The following is a 16,607-nucleotide window of genomic DNA, read 5'->3' on the forward strand; positions in this document are numbered from 1 at the left end:
TACTTTTAGGGGCTAAAGTCTGGAAATAAAAAAATAAACAGATGCATTTAGTGATCAGTATTAAGAAACTCTTTTATTAGTCTTCTGTGTACAATGCTGTTATGTACAAAATAAAATATAAATTATGCGTTAAACAATTTAAAGCCATTTGAATTCTACTGGTACAATAAATACAGTTACATTTAAAAAAATTCCTATGTTCATTTATTTTTACACTACCTTAAACACACTATTGCCTGTTAAAGTAGAATTAATTAGAATGTGGTTTTAAGGTGATATTTACCCTTTCATCAAGCAGGTCTATTCATGTAGAGACAATGCTCTGCTGAAACTGGACACTGCAACATTATGACACCTTCAACATTTGTTTCTGCTTATGTCTAGTTGTGACACAATAGCATATGTTAGACCATTATTTTTAGATGATCATATCAGTGTCCAGATACTTAGTATGTCCTTTAGGTCCTTTTCTTGCTTTTAATACAAAAATAGATGTCATAACCATTAAATAGCCTTTTATCAGTTATGATGAATTTATCTTATTGTGTTTCCCACTTGGAATTTCGTCATCTTGAATGTGTTCTCTAGTAGCGGTCTCTTTGTACAGAACATTAAAGCTGCAGAAACATTGATAATTTTGGTATTTGACTGTAGTTCTTCTTAGACCTATTCAAAGCTTTCAGTTCACAAAATATCCACTAGAGTGCAGTATTGTATAACAGTAAACCATAGATTTTCTAACCTCAGGCAGCTCTATATTTGTTACTTAAAAAAAAAAAGCTATGACCTTCACCGTCAAAAGAATATACATTCTCATATCTGTACTATTGCGGCTGTAAGTATCTGCAAATTGTTTCTGAAGGTCTTATACTACAGATATACAGAAAAGTAAACAGAAAGAAATGGCAGGCTTTATTTTCACAGTATTTATATGTCTACATATAAATATATGATCAGTTATTGTTGCACTAGTAACTTCCACCTGCTGGCACTTCTAAAAACATACACTATATATATATATATATATATATATATATATATATAGTGTGTTTGTCATGGTGACCTATTAGTTAGAGCCAAGACTCCCATCTAATGCTTGATGCTACTACTGACTATCAGCAGTGCTGGTTTTGGGGTACCAGGAAAGTGCCGACCTTAAGAATATAAAATATGACCCAATAAGGAAAATGAACATGGATGCTAAATCTCAAAGCCTATTTACAGAATCCCGCAAGCACATACTATGAAAGATACACACAAAAAAGTACTATAACACTTGGGATGAAATGGCTTGGTTCAAAATCACGATTTACAGTTGTAGACTACAGCATGTTTGAAAATTTCATGGATGGAAAATGAGCTAAACGATATCTTTATAAAAGAAGTAAAATCAACCAGTAATCAAATTTCCACATCACCTATTAGCGCACGGTCCGCTTGTTTGTTTCAAGTCAGTGACATGGAGATCACTGTTACCTTTGGATCAGTGCAATAACAAGGCAAATGGATTTGAAGCAGTGGTGTGTGGCCTGTGCCCTACAGCTAAGCCTACATGAAAATGAGTATTCCTATGCAGGTAGGCTGTATTTCCTGTATACATTTCATTTTCAATTATGGCTGGAGTGTACCTTTTCTATTTTTTAATTCTCTATCTTGTTGATTAGATGTATTATCCAACATGTTATATAGAGAACAGTTAAATTACAGTTTTAACCATACATATCTTCAAATCTAGAAAAAAAAACTGTGGTGTTTAAATGCTATATCTGATGGTATAGTACAGTTAAAGCGGAGGTCCACCCTAAAGTGGACCTTCCGCTCATTGGAATCCTCCCCTCCTCTGGCGCCACAATTGGCACCTTTCAGGGGGGAGGGGGGTGCAGGTACCTGTACAGTACAGGTATCTGCACCCACTTCCGGGATAGCTCTCTGCGGAAAGGGGCGTAGATCTACGCCCCTTTCCGAAAGTCCCCCACTGCCTGCTGGGAAACACACAGATCCCAGAGGCAGTGGGTCCATCCTTATTGCGCAGCGCGACTCGCGCAGTAGGGAACCTGGAAATGAAGCCGAAAGGCTCCACTTCCTGATTCCCATACCCAAGATGGCGGCGGCAGCACCCGAGAGACGATCGAGAGATCGGGCTTCGGGTGCCGACATCGCGGGCGCACTGGGCGGGTAAGTGTCCTTATTTTAAAAGTCAGCAGCTGCTGTATTTGTAGCTGCTGGCTTTTAAAAAAAAAAAAACGGCGGAACTCCCGGCGGACTCCCGCTTTAAAGTGGAACGTTACCCTGAAAACTATAGCTAAAAAGCTCATCATGATTCAGTAACTTATGATATCTATATCACAGTGAGATCTTAAAAGTGCAATTAACTGTAGATATAATCGCAAATGGCTTTTTGACATTGAAATGCACAATAAAGTACTGCTGTGTCATTCATTTTGAATGGCACACTAACACTCCTGCGTTGCAGCTTGTCGCAATGCACATTGATGCACTGTTGTGTTTTCTCTTTCTAAAAAAGGGTCAGATGCAGTTTCCTGTGTGTGTTGGCAATCTATTCAAAGTGAATAGGTCACCTTAATACAATGCACATTAGAACACCACATAGGCCCTACTGTTTGTAGGCTATTTTGCTCCTCATCGCTAGCACAAGTAGCAGACAATAGAGAAGGGCTGCTGCTGCTCTCTACGGTGTTAATGCAGCAATGCCTCTGCCACAATCCAATACCCCCCCCCAACACCTTGCTTCACGCTGAGTCCACCACTACAGTGCTTCAATCAGCAATCAATCACTGCATCGCTCCTTCGTACTGTAGTGGTGAATCAGACGGTGTGTTAGACCACTGCAGAGAGATAGCTTGAATTCAAGGGCCTGAAAGCAGCATTTTGTCTCTACTGACATTATTTTATCTTTTGATGGGGCTTTAAATATATTTTTATTTATTTGCTTCCTTTCAAATACACAGACCACATTTCTGGCATCTATGTGATGCAAAAAAAAAAGAAGGGAACGTAAACTACCACAGTGATGTAAATAGCAACTTGATAACTGGCTTTTAAGAGCATTTTGGGAACAAAATAAAAGTTTTCAGGTGTTTTAAACCTACATTTGAGATCAGTTTGAGATGTTGATCTGAGTAAGTGCATCTGATATGCAATTTAACAAATAGTTTGTCTTATGCCCGTACACACGAGCAGAATTTCCGTCGGAAAAATCTTGGATGGTTTTTCCGACGGAATTCCGCTCAAGCTTGGCTTGCATACACACGGTTACAAAAAAGTTCTCTGAACTTTCGACCGTCAAGAACGCGGTGATGTACAACACTACGACGAGCCGAGAAAATGAAGTTTAATGCTTCCGAGCATGTGTAGGCATTTTGCTCGTTGGAATTGGTACAGATGATCGGAATTTCTGATCAGAACTTTTTCCAACCGAAAAATAGAGAACCTGCTCTCAATCTTTTGCTGACGGGAATTCCACTAGAAAAAGTCAGATGGAGCATACATACGGTCGGAACTTATGACCAAAAGCTCACATTGAACTTTTGCTGGTGGCATTTCCAATCGTGTGTACAGGGCATTAAGCTGCTTTTGCTTTCCCATTGATCAGTATTCTAGGAAACAGTTCTCAATCAGAAAAAAAACACATATACATGGGTTATAAAGCAGGGCATTTAGAGACAGCCAAGGCTGTTCAGCTTGTAAACTTGTGAAAAAAAGATGGATGGAATGCAGAGGCAAAAAGGCACTGGAGGAAGAGTGAGCATAGCTACAAGTGATGTATAAGGATGACACTGAGACACTGAGAAAGTAGTAAAAAAACGATGATGAGCAAGAGACAAAAAGTAGGGGTACACTTTTGGGGTCTAGGAAATGGAAAGCAATCTACAAGACACCTTAAGTGGAGGACAGCGATGGCCCATGCTGCTATGACTGCTCTTATTGGGCCTTTTGTATAAAAGGTTTTCATTTTCAAGGTAGTGAAGCAGCAGTATGATAGTACTGACATAAGCGGGGGGGTTGGGGGAGCGGTTTAGAGAAAACAGAAAACAGAATCCAAGGTAGAAGTATACTAATTAATATTTAACAAATCCCCTTTAAAAATATATATCTTTTATGAGAGTTTTTTTTTCAATTTGCTTCTCTCCAGCACTCTCCTACTGGCAGCCATTTACTACCACAACCACAATCCAGTCACAGCTTCAGTTTTTTTGGTAATACTAAAGTAAGCTCATGTTGCTTATGCTTTGATAGTTTCAGTTATTAGATAAGTGTCTATAGGTACACATATTGGTATATTATAAATATTAGCCATGGTTCCTTACAAGCTGACAGTTGTTTGGTGTCAATGTCCACTGGAACATGGTATAACGGCACAAATTAAGCTGGTATCTTATATAGCCCATAGATGACACATTTCTCTATATATCATTCAAATAAATGTATTTTCACATTTGGTTTTCTTAAAAAGCAAATTGGTCAGCTTTGCAGGAGACTTGCAAAATATAGTGTGCAGAGTAGCTTTGATGATACAATTTGGCAGATGATGTTTATGGAGAAAATCTTGAACAACAGTTTAGCAGGGGATGTAAACTGTATAATCTTTGTGCACATCAACGATGACCACCATACTTGGAAATCCAGTCCGTCCTTCCATGCACTGGCTGAAATTGTTGGGGTCGGTTTAGCACAGCAAGGTTTTTAGTTGCTGGCTTGAAGAGAGGGCCGGGTTGCTGAGGCCGCACAGCTTTTGTTTTCCACATGTCAAAATCTAAAACAGACAGGAGATATCAGTCAGTCAGCTATGCATTGCACTTCAACTACAATGGCTTCTGCAATGAGGTAAGAAAGGATCGTAAGATACTGGAAAAAAGGAATGCATAGTTCTGGTATTGAAGTGAAATTTCCTGAATATCTCTTGTCCTACACATTAGTGATCAGTCTTTTCAGCTACAGTGATATTATTGACATGTTTACTTCTAAATGTATGCAATTTTACAAAAAACAAATAAAAAAAAAGGCTAAGTTAATTTTATTTTCTAAATTCCAGCTCCCTTTTGTACCAATATACCATTAATGTACCTCTGTTGCAGAAGAATAAAAGCTTTCTATGTTTTCTAGTGCAAGACCTTACCTCAGCCCATGGTTGTTTCATAGAAAAGTTCATAACTTCCTGGGATGTAGATATAGGACATTAAATCCAGTAAGAAGCAGGAAGGAGTTTACCAACTGAACTCATTAGCGCACACTCAGCACACTCAGCACCCATCAACTATGTTTGCACTTTGCACAGCCATTCCGGCATCCCTCCAGGCATGCATTTGCCCAGCTTGTCAATGTAGGCTGGCTCGGCTGCTGTGTTTGCACTGCATCCTAGGTGCCCAGGTCACATGCTAGACTCTCGGACCGTGGATTGGACACCCCAGATGTAGTGCAAGGGCCTGCCTGATTGGATACAGAGTGAATGGATATATAGGTTGATGGGTGCAGGGTGTGTGTGTCCATGACCCCTTACTGTGTGTGCTAACCCCTCGCTGTGTCTTACTGGTTTTATGTCCTAAATCTACATACCAGTAAGACATGAACTTTTATATGGTAAAGGCCTTGTACTAAAAAACTGAGAAAGCTTTTATTTTTCTGCAACAGAGGTACATTAATGGTATATTGGTACATAGGGGAGCTGAAATATAGCAGAAAAAAAAGGGTGGCCTTTAAGCCACAGAGCACCAAGAGGTGTCCTGGCTGCTGCAGCATTAGGCCCTCTTGTTTGAGCTTACCTATCCTCCCCTTCCCCCCCCTAGACTTGGCCAACTTTTTAGATTCCAGCCTGACACATTGTACGGCATGCAATACCTCTCCCTACCAGGATTCTTTGATCCCATTTACTGCTGAGAAAACATTTGAGGGCTAGGGTCTCCAACCCTAGCTCATTGGTGGGACACTCACGTTAGGCTGCCAAATTTTAGGACTCAATATGATTACTATGTCCCCCCCCCACCCCCCGTGGGGACTCTTCCCAGCAACATTAGGCTTCCTACTGCTGAACCTTATATAGTTGGTTGCTTATACTGTATTTTGTATTCTCATCTCAATGTATTTATGTATCTTGAGTAGTGTGTACATATGGTAGATTTCATTCCTCAAACAACTGCTTCTTGAATACATTTTGTATATGCTAAGCTTCAATAAAGCTCTTGTGAAAGGAAACCTATAAAACAATTAAATCCTGTATAAAAGTATTGCATATAACAGCCGTCTCCCATTCATTTCATATTTCATTAGAACAATTAGATAAAGGATCTGAAAAATTGGTCGGAAGTATACAGACATATCTCCTTCAGACTCGCATATATACGATTTAAAGTTGAATACTCTGTGCTGATGCTTAATATTCCTCAGTGGATGCATATTCTTTAACTAACACTAGATGACAAAGAAGGTGCAGGATCCACCCAACTTCCAGACTGAGGGGTTCATTTACTAAAACTGGAGAGTGCAAAATCCGGTGCAGCTGTGCATAGAAACCAATCAGCTTTCAGGTTTTTAAGTGTACAAGCTGAAGTTAGAAGCGGATTGGCTGCCATGCTTATGTACTTTTCACCGTATTTAGAATTATCCAGGTTTGCAATATTCTTACTCTAGCACTGACCTAAGCCAAATATTTCTATGTATGTGTATTTATAATGTGACATCTCTGAAATCTCAGTATGATGATTTAAACTAAAAAAAGAAAAAAAAAAGAAGGTATATTTGTATCAAATCTTTCTAAAAATACATAAAGACAAGACTAGAACTAGGGAAAGAGGGGATTAAAATAGAGAGTGCCGATTACCTGAGCTATTCTCAGTGACTACCTTGGGGCAGCTGGGTTTAGGTTTAATAATTTTTGGTTTACCGTTAACAGCATCAATGGGTACAGCTAAAAAATGAATTAAAAAGGACAGAAAAAAACACAAATAAAAGTTGAAGAAAGAATGAATAGTATAAGTAGTAAGAAGACAAAGAAAAGTGCTGTGCAGCAATTAGAACTATTTGAAAACATGTCTGAATATGATATAAAGCTACAGTTTTCATACATATAAAAACAGGACTTAGAAATTGTAGTTGATATAAGTGTTTTTCTTAGCTATTCCCACCATTGGCTGTACCCACTTCCCCTACATGCAGGCAACCAATGTGCTTAAAATGTTGGGGACACCACATCCTATATTGCATCAAAGTAAAATGTATTTGGTGTGAGCAGCCACCCTACAGCACATTGCAATGGATTTTAAACAGTGCAAATATATGCAAGAAGTGCAAGAAACTACAGCCTTGTAAATCCCAATAAAACATTGTAGTACATATATACTTAGGCTGCTTACACTATTCAACAACTTTTCATGTGTGCTACACTCAGGACTCAGCAAGCAAAACTAGGTGATAGTGTTACTACAAGGGCCTCTGTTGACGGACTTCGGGCTGTGTCAATGATCTAGTTTTAGACAACAGTTTAACCACTTCAGCCCCGGACCACTTTGCTGGTCAAAGACCAGACCACTTTTTGCGATTCGGCACTGCGTCGCTTTAACTGATAATTGCACTGTCGTGCGACGTGGCTCCCAAACAAAATTGACGTCCTTTTTTTCCCACAAATAGAGCTTTCTTTTGGTGGTATTTGATCACCCCTGCGGTTTTTTTTTTTGCGCTATAAACAGAAATAGAGTGACAATTTTGAAAAAAAAAACGCATTATTTTTTACTTTTTGTTATAATAAATATCCCCCAAAAATATATATATAAAAAAAATGTTTCCCTCAGTTTAGGCCGATACGTATTCTTCTACATATTTTCGGTAAAAAAAAAAAAAAAAAAAAATCGCAATAATTGATTATTGATTGGTTTGCAAAAAAGTTATAGCGTTTACACAATAGGGGATAGTTTTATGGCATTTTTATAAAAAAAAAAAAATTTTTTTTACTAGTAATGGCGGCGATCAGCGATTTGTCCACATCGGACATTTTTGACACATTTTTGGGACCATTGTCATTTATACAGCAATCACTGCTATATAAATGCAGTGATTCCTGTGTAAATGACACTAGCAGTGAAGGGGTTAATCAGTGGGTGGCAGTGTAGGGGTTAAGTGTTCCTAGGGGTGTGTTACTAACTGTGGGGGGCTGGGCTTTAATTTAGTGAACACTGATCTCTGCTCCAATCACATGGAGCAGAGATCAGCGTCACTAGTTGCTAGGCAGAACAGGGAAATGCACGCGATGGCAGGGCAGCATTAAAGATTGGATTTACCTGTACGCCAATATGCCTGCCCGTGCCATTCTGCCGACGTACATCGGCATGCGCTGGTCAGGAACCGGTTAAAGTAGAACTAAGTCCTCCTATCGTTTTCAGCCAAGCAAGCTGCCATCTTAGTCTCTGTTTGACCTTCTGTTGCCATGATGCTGCACATGTGATCAGTTATGATGCCAGCCATTTAATGATCTGACAGTTTGGTTAGGAAAACAAGCACAAGTGACAGTTCCATTCCCAACACTATTCAATTGATGGGTTTAGTTCCACTTTAAGATCCTTCTGAGTTCATTCAAAATTCATTGACAGGCTCATTCAACCTGATTTGACCCCGATTTGACCTGTTTCAAGCTGCTTTTGTATTCCCATAGACTTCTATGGGGGATGAAACATTTATGACCCGAACAAAGGTGACACATGCCGAAGATTACTCTAGCCCAGACCCACAGGCTTGTTCTAGAATCTTGTTTGATATTTGACATGCTTCGAAAAAGGGTCATCATTAGTGGCACCTTTGGAGGTCACACTTTGCTCTTCCTCTACTGATTGTTGGGCCTACTTTGTGAACTTACCAGTAGATATTACTAGACAGGCCACATGCAGAACTACCCTATTATGCTGGCCATCAAATGTAAATAAAATCAACCAATAAAGCCAATTATTTTAAACAATTTTAAAGTATATCATTAGGAAAACTTTTTTTTTCTCCATTTGGCTATCATGGAGTTGGGTAAGAATCTCCGTTGGGCTTTTATTTATGTCTGTGTCCCCAGTGAGAAGATTTACTCTGCGCACACTTATAATGTAAACCACTGCTACTGGGAGATAAGGCAAGTGCAAATCCAAAATATTACAGTCATCACTAGTACAGGAATAGAGGGGATATTTTCCATTGGAGACACTTGTTCCATTCACAAATGCCAAAGTTTGAATTTCCCCAAATATGAGGAAAAGTTTCACTTATTTCATGTTGTGTTTTTGTTAACTGTAAATTCGATCAGAGCATCAAAATGATTGTTTCATCAAACTTATCAGATTGATAACTAGATAACCAGCATAAGATGAATAAGCAAGATTTAGCTTTTCTGTTTAGAAGTTGATTAGTTGATGTTAATTTGTTTATGAAATGTAACAATTTATGTATTATACTACTGCGACTATTTCTTTACTGAATGTACAAGGACCCCGGATAAGTTGATGCCTAAGGCCCATTTCACACTGATCAGTTTTTCCTCCATTTTTGCCTTACCAAAGCAGAAGAAAAATGCTTGATCATTAAATCCTACAGGGTTCTTCACACCAGTCAGTTGCGTTTTTAAAAGTCCTGCTTGCTGCATTTTTGGTGCATGGTTGGTGCACTAAACAAAATGCACCAAAAACAAACCTCCCACTAAGACCCCTTTCACACCACACCGCCCAAAGCATGGGCGGTAAAACACCGCTATTTTTAGCTGCGTTTTACCTCCGAATTTGCAGCGCATTTCGGGCGCTAGCGGGGTGCTTTTCCTCCCCGTTAGCGGCCGAGAAAGAGTTGAAACCGCCGGCAATACGCCGCAATAGCGGCGTTTTGCCGGTGGTATTACAGCGCTGCCCCATTGATTTCAGTAAACACACCGCTCCTTCACCGCTCCAAAGAAGCTGCTGGCAGGACTTTTCCCTGACATCCTGCCAGCTCACCGCTGTAGTGTGAAAGCCCTCGGGCTTTCACACTACAGACAATGGTGCAGCTTTTTTAGGGCGGATTGCAGGCGCTATTTCTAACGCTATAGCGCCTGCAAAATGCCCTGGTGTGAAAGGGGTCCTAAATTAATGCAAACTGATTTAAAATGCTGAAAAAACACGGTTGCTTTTTTGGAGTCCCATCACTTTTTTCACAAAACGCACCATAATCGTGGCAAAAACACATTTGCAATTTTACTGTTTTTTTTCAATAGAGCAGTATGAAGCAACCTAAAGCACTTGTTTACTATCAGTAGGATTCCACATAGCCCCCTGCCCTGAACTGTATCTGAGTGTAGCAAGATTTTCAAGACAGCTGGATTTGCGCTATTATCTGGAACTCCCATGTACTGACCCATACAACATATCTGTGTATTGCCTTTATGGAAATATTTTTCACACACAAAATCTTACTTGTAGTTGGTGCAATTGCTGCAAGCTGTATCCTCTGTCCTGCTGATCCAACCTCCTTCTTGTAAAAAGAAGGAATGTATCCTGCTGTGGTGTTGTATGTAGGGCCAGCGAATCCCGCCAGTGTACCTGGAAAGAGGAATTAAACTATCACATGACAGTATCTTCTAATATATTCATTTTTTAAGTTATCATTTAATGGATATATATTTGTTATGTCTTTTTATTGGCTTATGTTGGTTATGAGACTCCCAGTGTATGCAAATCCCCAGATATGAACAGAAACTAATGAACAAGGTCATCTAAACAACTAAATTAAGGTAATGTCTGCTTTAAATGCCCATGTGATCTACCGCATATCCGGTGATATTCTCTTTTGTGAGTTCTAACATTTATATCATTTGTATTAGTTCACAGTACCAGACTGATAAAATAATAGTTGTTTGCTCCTATTAGTTCCGAATTTAGTCACTAAATATTTTGATAAATCTCGTAGCATGTTTGCAGAACAAAATCTCATAGGCACTTTTGAGAGCAAATCTGGGTAAATTAAATTAGTCTTAAACATTCTACAAAAAACTGAGAGATCACATAGTACAGACTCATCCACCTTACCAAATGCTCACCTCTCTGCCAATCCCTCAACTGGTTTCTGCCCACCCAATGAAAATATTTTTAAATACCAACAACATACAAGGCCATCCACAACTCTACCCCAAGCTACATCAACAATCTCAACTTAAAATATAACAAACTGTCCTCTTCACTCCTCCCAAGGCCTCCTGCTCTCTTGTCCCCTCATCACCTCCTCCAATGCTCAGGTCCAGGACTTCTCCAGAGGCTCTCCCATTTTCTGGAACTCCCTACCACAAACTGTCTGGCTATACCCTACTCTGTCAGCCTTTAGGCGACCCTGAAAATTCATCACTTCAGGGAGGCCTCTTTCATCTCTACCTAACAATCTAAAAACATACTTTCTTCATCAGTTCATTCCTCATAGTTATTACCTTTTGTGTCACTTGACTGTCCCTTTTAAATTATAAGCTCCTATGAGCAAAGCCCCCTAATCCTCTTGTATTAAATTGTATTGTTACTGTACTGTCTCCCTTTATTTTGTAAGTGTAAAGTGTAAACTGTTGGCGCTATATAATTTCCTCATAATAATACAATAATAGTATGACATGGGATTATGTGCCTTATTTAATCGAAAAGGTGTGAATGCATTGGCATTATACATGGTACATTCCTATTGTCGTTATTATAGTTTATGTAAAGCCTTACAATTAACTTCTTGTTTTCTTACTTGCTACCTTCTGGCCAGTTAAAATACAGTTAAAACTGTTTTATTATTGTAGCACCCTCATCCTAAAACAGAGCTACAGTTTAAATTTAGCTGTGCTGGGTGGTAGCTAGCCTGGCTAATTTGTAGTCTTTGGAGATCAAATAAGTTTCCTCCTAAGCCTGTTTCAGTTGTGGTTTCTCCCTTTTGCCAATAGGTGGCATTGCTGCCTTTGATAGGCTACAGTGAATTCAGGTTAGGAGTAAACATACCTTTCTTGGCCAATCAGTACTGGCCTCTATAAATGCTGGGAGAAGGTATTTATTTGGAGAAAGTCATGTGATCTAGGTCTTCTCTGCACAGACTACAGTTTGGGTGGGAGTGTGAGGAACAGCTCCAGCAGGGTAGGCCTGATGCCTGACCATGGGAGAGCCTGCTCATTACCTGGAGGCAATGCTGAGAGGGATGGAGTTCTAAGGAAGCACTAGAGGTGACTCTTCATGAGCCAGACACTATGAAGTGGTTGGGAGGACTTCAATACCGAAATGATCCAAAAGAAACTGCATATGGTGCTGCGAGTTAAGTTCAGTTGCTATAGGAGACAGCTTATGCTACAAAGTACAGATTGCTGGTTCCAGCTTAAATGCCCTTATCCTGTACTGCTATCTAGTGTTTCTACATATTTTTGTCTAAGGAGTCTGCTGGTCTGTTAGTTTCTGCTGTTTTTGACCAAGGGTGTCCTCCATCTCACCCACATTTTTCCTGTTTGTGAGAAATAAACTTCTCTCTGTTTAAGCATAAAAGTGACTGGTGCCCATCTTTCTACCTTGTACACCACCCACCACACCTAGTAACCTGCACCCTGAGGAGGAATGTCGTCCCTCCCTGTGTCACCACCAGGCCCCCTGAAATTGGGAGAGGCGCTACATTATCTTTGTTCCATAAGTGTAAAAAATACCTGTTGAACCTGCCTGACATCACAGTGCCTCTGCTGCACTGAAATCCCAAACAAAGTTGTCAGTCCTACATTTCTGTGTGGACTACAGAACACTTCCTCACAAAGTTATGGAGAGGGGTAGGTATTCATTAGTCCTGCCCTTGGGTGATAATGCTGTTTCTCTTTTGTATACAGTACAATGTTGTCACCCTAGGACATGAAGTGTGTTACTGACAGGATTGCCGGGTGTGAAAAAGAAAAAAAAAAGCAGCCACCACATCTATAGACTAGGAAAACTCCAATATAATATATTGTGTTCTTGGGTTTTTATATGCTTTAAGCATAATTATTACCTGCATTGTTTCTGTTTAACGTCACTCCACCATTAATAGGAGCAAGAGGTTTAGTGGACAGAGAACTGCCCCAAGTAGAATGGGTAGCTTCCTTATTAGTAGATATCAGCGTCACATTCTTGGGATTCATACCTAAATAAAAAAATATATATAAAAGTATTTTATTTCCAAGCTGGTTAAATACAAATGTGCAAAGGACCCCTACACACATAGCAGAAGAGGAACACACAGTTCAATTTCATAGGAGCCACAAAGAGGCCCAGATTATATTATTATACAGTGCTGTGCAATATAAGGAGCAATACAATTACAATTCAAATCAAAAGGCTTAGGAGGGCCCAGTTTATGAGAGCTTACAACCGAAAGGGGAGGACCAAATGATACAAAACCTAAAGAGTTTCTAAAAGCTATTTTTTTTTAGGTTAAATAAATAATAAACATGGTATACTTACTTGTTCTTATGGGACCCCACTGCTCCTCCTCTTCTGTGTGTGCCCCCACAACAATGCAGGTGGGCTCCCGAGCCGGCCTGTGTGCACCCATAGATACACACATAAAAGCTTGGACCCGCCCCCCCCCGCTCCCTTCTCACAGGATTTGGCTGACAGTAGCAGGAGCCAACGGCTCCTGCTGCTTTCAGTGAAGCTTGTGAATGCAGGAAGAGGGGAGGGAAGAGATGCAGCCAGGCACAGCGCTAGATCAATGTAGGACTGTAGGTAAGTGTTTAGGGAAAGAGGAGGGGGGGGGGGGGCGGACACAGCAAGTGATAAAACTTTTTTTTTCTCACCTTAATGCAAGGAATGCATTATTTGTAATAAAACATTTTAGCTTTAGAACCACTGTACTAGGTGTATGGGAATTAAAGGATGGAGAAGGTTAAAGCGGGAGTAAACCCAGTTTCAAAAAACACTTACATTCCCGGCATGCCAGAAATGCTAACTTTCACATTGGTTGTGCTCTCAACCAAACTTTCAAACCATCCAATGTCTGGTTTCATGACTGATCACATGTGCAGCATTATGGCAGTTGAAGAATCATTAGCGGCCAAGATGGCAGCTTCCTTGACTGAAAACGATAGAAGGGTTTACTTCCACTTTAAAGTTCAGTTGTTAGAGAGAGGCAGGTTAGGCTTCCCTGAAGAGATGAGTTTTCAGGTTTCTGTCTAGAGGCGGACAAAGTAGGAGCTAGCCAAACAGATTGAGGTAGAGAGTTCCAGAGGATAGGGGAGTCTTTGAGAAGTCCTGAAAGCGAGCATGGAAGGAGGTGACAAGGGGGATAGCGAAAAGGTGTTCTTGGGAGGAGTGAAGGCATACAGTATAAAGATAAAAGCCTTTACTATCTAGAGATGTGCACCAATGAGTTAAATGGAAAGTGTACCTACTCGGTTCTCTTTCTTTCTAGTACCTTTCAGCGCTCCCTAGGAGCCCCTGAAGCAAGGGTGGTCCTATATGCAAAGACCAAGTTCTACAAGGAAGTTGACACTTGGGCTTGGCCTCACCCTACCCTGCCTTGCAAGAATGAATGATGCCACCTATTACACATGGGAGCATGGGATGAGTTCGGCACCAGAAAATGTTCCTGGGATATGACTAGTTCCTTCAAGTAATACCACACACAGAAACTTTCCATACATTTGATTTTATTGTAAAGTGGTTGTAAACCCTTACATATACCCAGTGAAGTGACTGGCCTTGGGTGATACACAGAGATTAAATAAACCCCCCTACATAGGCTGTACCTGTCTATCTGCAGCCTTCTTTTCTCTAAGTCAATTCAAAGTCCAGACTTTATATATGATCTTTCAGCTCTGAAACTCAGGGGGTGGAGAGCTGAAGTTACATCAGTGAGGAGAGCTCTTAGCACTGATTGGAGTGGAGGAACACCCCCTCCATCACACAGGAACAGAACTGAGGCTGTCAACCACGGGTTGTGCCCTCCGCTGTCACCTTTTTCCTCTTGGTGTCAGGAAAACTTGTCAGAAGTGATTCATGCTGATAGCAGAGGAAGGAGGCAGCAGACAGAAATTACACTTAGTACTCTAGATCTATAGAGAGGGATATTCTTTGCTCATACTTCATGTCTGAGGTTTACAACCCACTTTAATTGAAAATCAGACATACTGTATATTGGTGTTTTATCAGTCATCTCTGCAATGGAAGGCAGCCAGGTCCTGACAGACATTCAGAATACATCGGGAGTAGGTATTTTCATTTTTAGAACATTGCAGTTGTGAAGTAAGAAATTCTGCAGTTACCCTATGTGATTGATTTACTAAAGGCAAATAGACTGTGCATTTTGCAAAGTGCAGTTGCTCCAGAGCTTAGGAAAGGATGTAAAGCTTCGCAAAGAATCCCTAATCATGTGAAAGGAACATTTTAAAAACAACAGTTTTGCTTGCACATGATTGCATGATGGAAGTCAGCAGAGCTTCTGCTCATTTACTAAGCTCTGGAGCAACAGCAAAGTGCACCGTCTATTTGCCTTTAGTAAATCAACCCCTATGCATCTGTGTGAATTGGCTTTGGGCTCATGTTGATGGCCTCAGTTTTACATTATTTTAAGATGCTTTGGAGATCATACAGATATAGTGAAAAAAAAAATCATTAGTTAGCTGGGAACTGAAACTGTACCGATCACTGCTGTCTCTGATGTTAGTCCTGCTAGAAACATCTGCACTTTGTGGAAGAATTCATCAATTTACACCTATGCAGTTCACCTGCTTTTGGTTACATGTTTCAGTAATGTGTTATCACGTGATTCCACACATTTACCAGTTAGCTTGGCAGAACATTAGAACGCAAAAATAATATGTTTTCATGCAATGTCATAGACATTTATGGACCTTATAACACTGTAGAGCAGAAAAAGAAACTGGGCAGGTGATATTTTCCAAATCGTGTTGCAAAACAGCAGAGATGTGAACACCATTTATTTAAAACGGGTATGTCCAACCTTTTGATCTGCAAAAAGAGAGACAGGAAAGGCGCCACCAGATTAAAAATAGTTGCATTTATTTGAAACACACAGGTGCATACATCCACTTACATATAGTTTTGAGAATTTCCAGCACAAAAGTCCTCAGCGGCGTCAGCCTGCATTAGAGAGCCTGTAGATGTTTTTCCCATCAGATGGAGGGTCCCGACCCGCAGAACTTCCCTGTCTGGCGGCGTACACCGAGATCGAGGTTTGGCTCAGGTCCACAGTGGAATGCAGGCATCGAGCATGGTTATGTCACTGCCAATAGCGACGACGTTTCGGAGCATGCGCACTGCGTGTAGACAAACCAATTTTGTAGACAAATACCTACTACTACCACTAGATGGCAGCTAAATTGGCCAGCACATTTAAGGCTGCATACAGCCTGAGTTCCCCTAAGCTTGAGGAAGGAGAGCGCCTGTTTGTCTACACGCAGTGCGCATGCTCTGAAACGTTGTCGCTATTGGCAGTGACGTCACCAACGTTTGACGCCTGCGTTCCACTGTGCACCTGAGCCAAGCCTTGATCTCAGTGTATGCCGTCAGACAGGGAAGTTCTGCGGGTTGGGGCCCTCCATCTGATGGGAAAAACATCTAAAAGCTCTCTAATGCTGGCTGACGCCGCTGAGGACTTTTGTGCTGGGA

General features: G+C 40.5%; 1 protein-coding gene across 5 annotated transcripts in view; it reads right to left on the bottom strand.

The window, feature by feature from the left end:
• Positions 1 to 54: 54 nt before the first annotated feature.
• MAK (male germ cell associated kinase) overlaps positions 55 to 16,607 on the bottom strand; it is a 95,639-nt gene continuing 79,086 nt past the window's right edge. For 3 of the 5 annotated variants that reach the window (XM_077492181.1, XM_077492182.1, XM_077492185.1), the window contains 4 exons: positions 12,988 to 13,119; positions 10,422 to 10,547; positions 6,836 to 6,922; positions 55 to 4,774 (listed from right to left, as the gene is read on the bottom strand). In XM_077492181.1, the coding sequence (XP_077348307.1) occupies positions 4,617 to 4,774; positions 6,836 to 6,922; positions 10,422 to 10,547; positions 12,988 to 13,119 (503 nt within the window). In that variant the 3' untranslated portion in view covers positions 55 to 4,616. The remainder of the gene's footprint in view (positions 4,775 to 6,835; positions 6,923 to 10,421; positions 10,548 to 12,987; positions 13,120 to 16,607) is intronic. The other 2 variants (XM_077492183.1, XM_077492184.1) reach the window with 2 other exon arrangements.

This window comes from Lithobates pipiens, unplaced genomic scaffold, assembly GCF_037356315.1.
Source record: "Lithobates pipiens isolate NorthernLeopardFrog02 unplaced genomic scaffold, aLitPip1_a1.2 Scaffold_19, whole genome shotgun sequence".
NCBI lineage: Eukaryota > Metazoa > Chordata > Amphibia > Anura > Ranidae > Lithobates > Lithobates pipiens.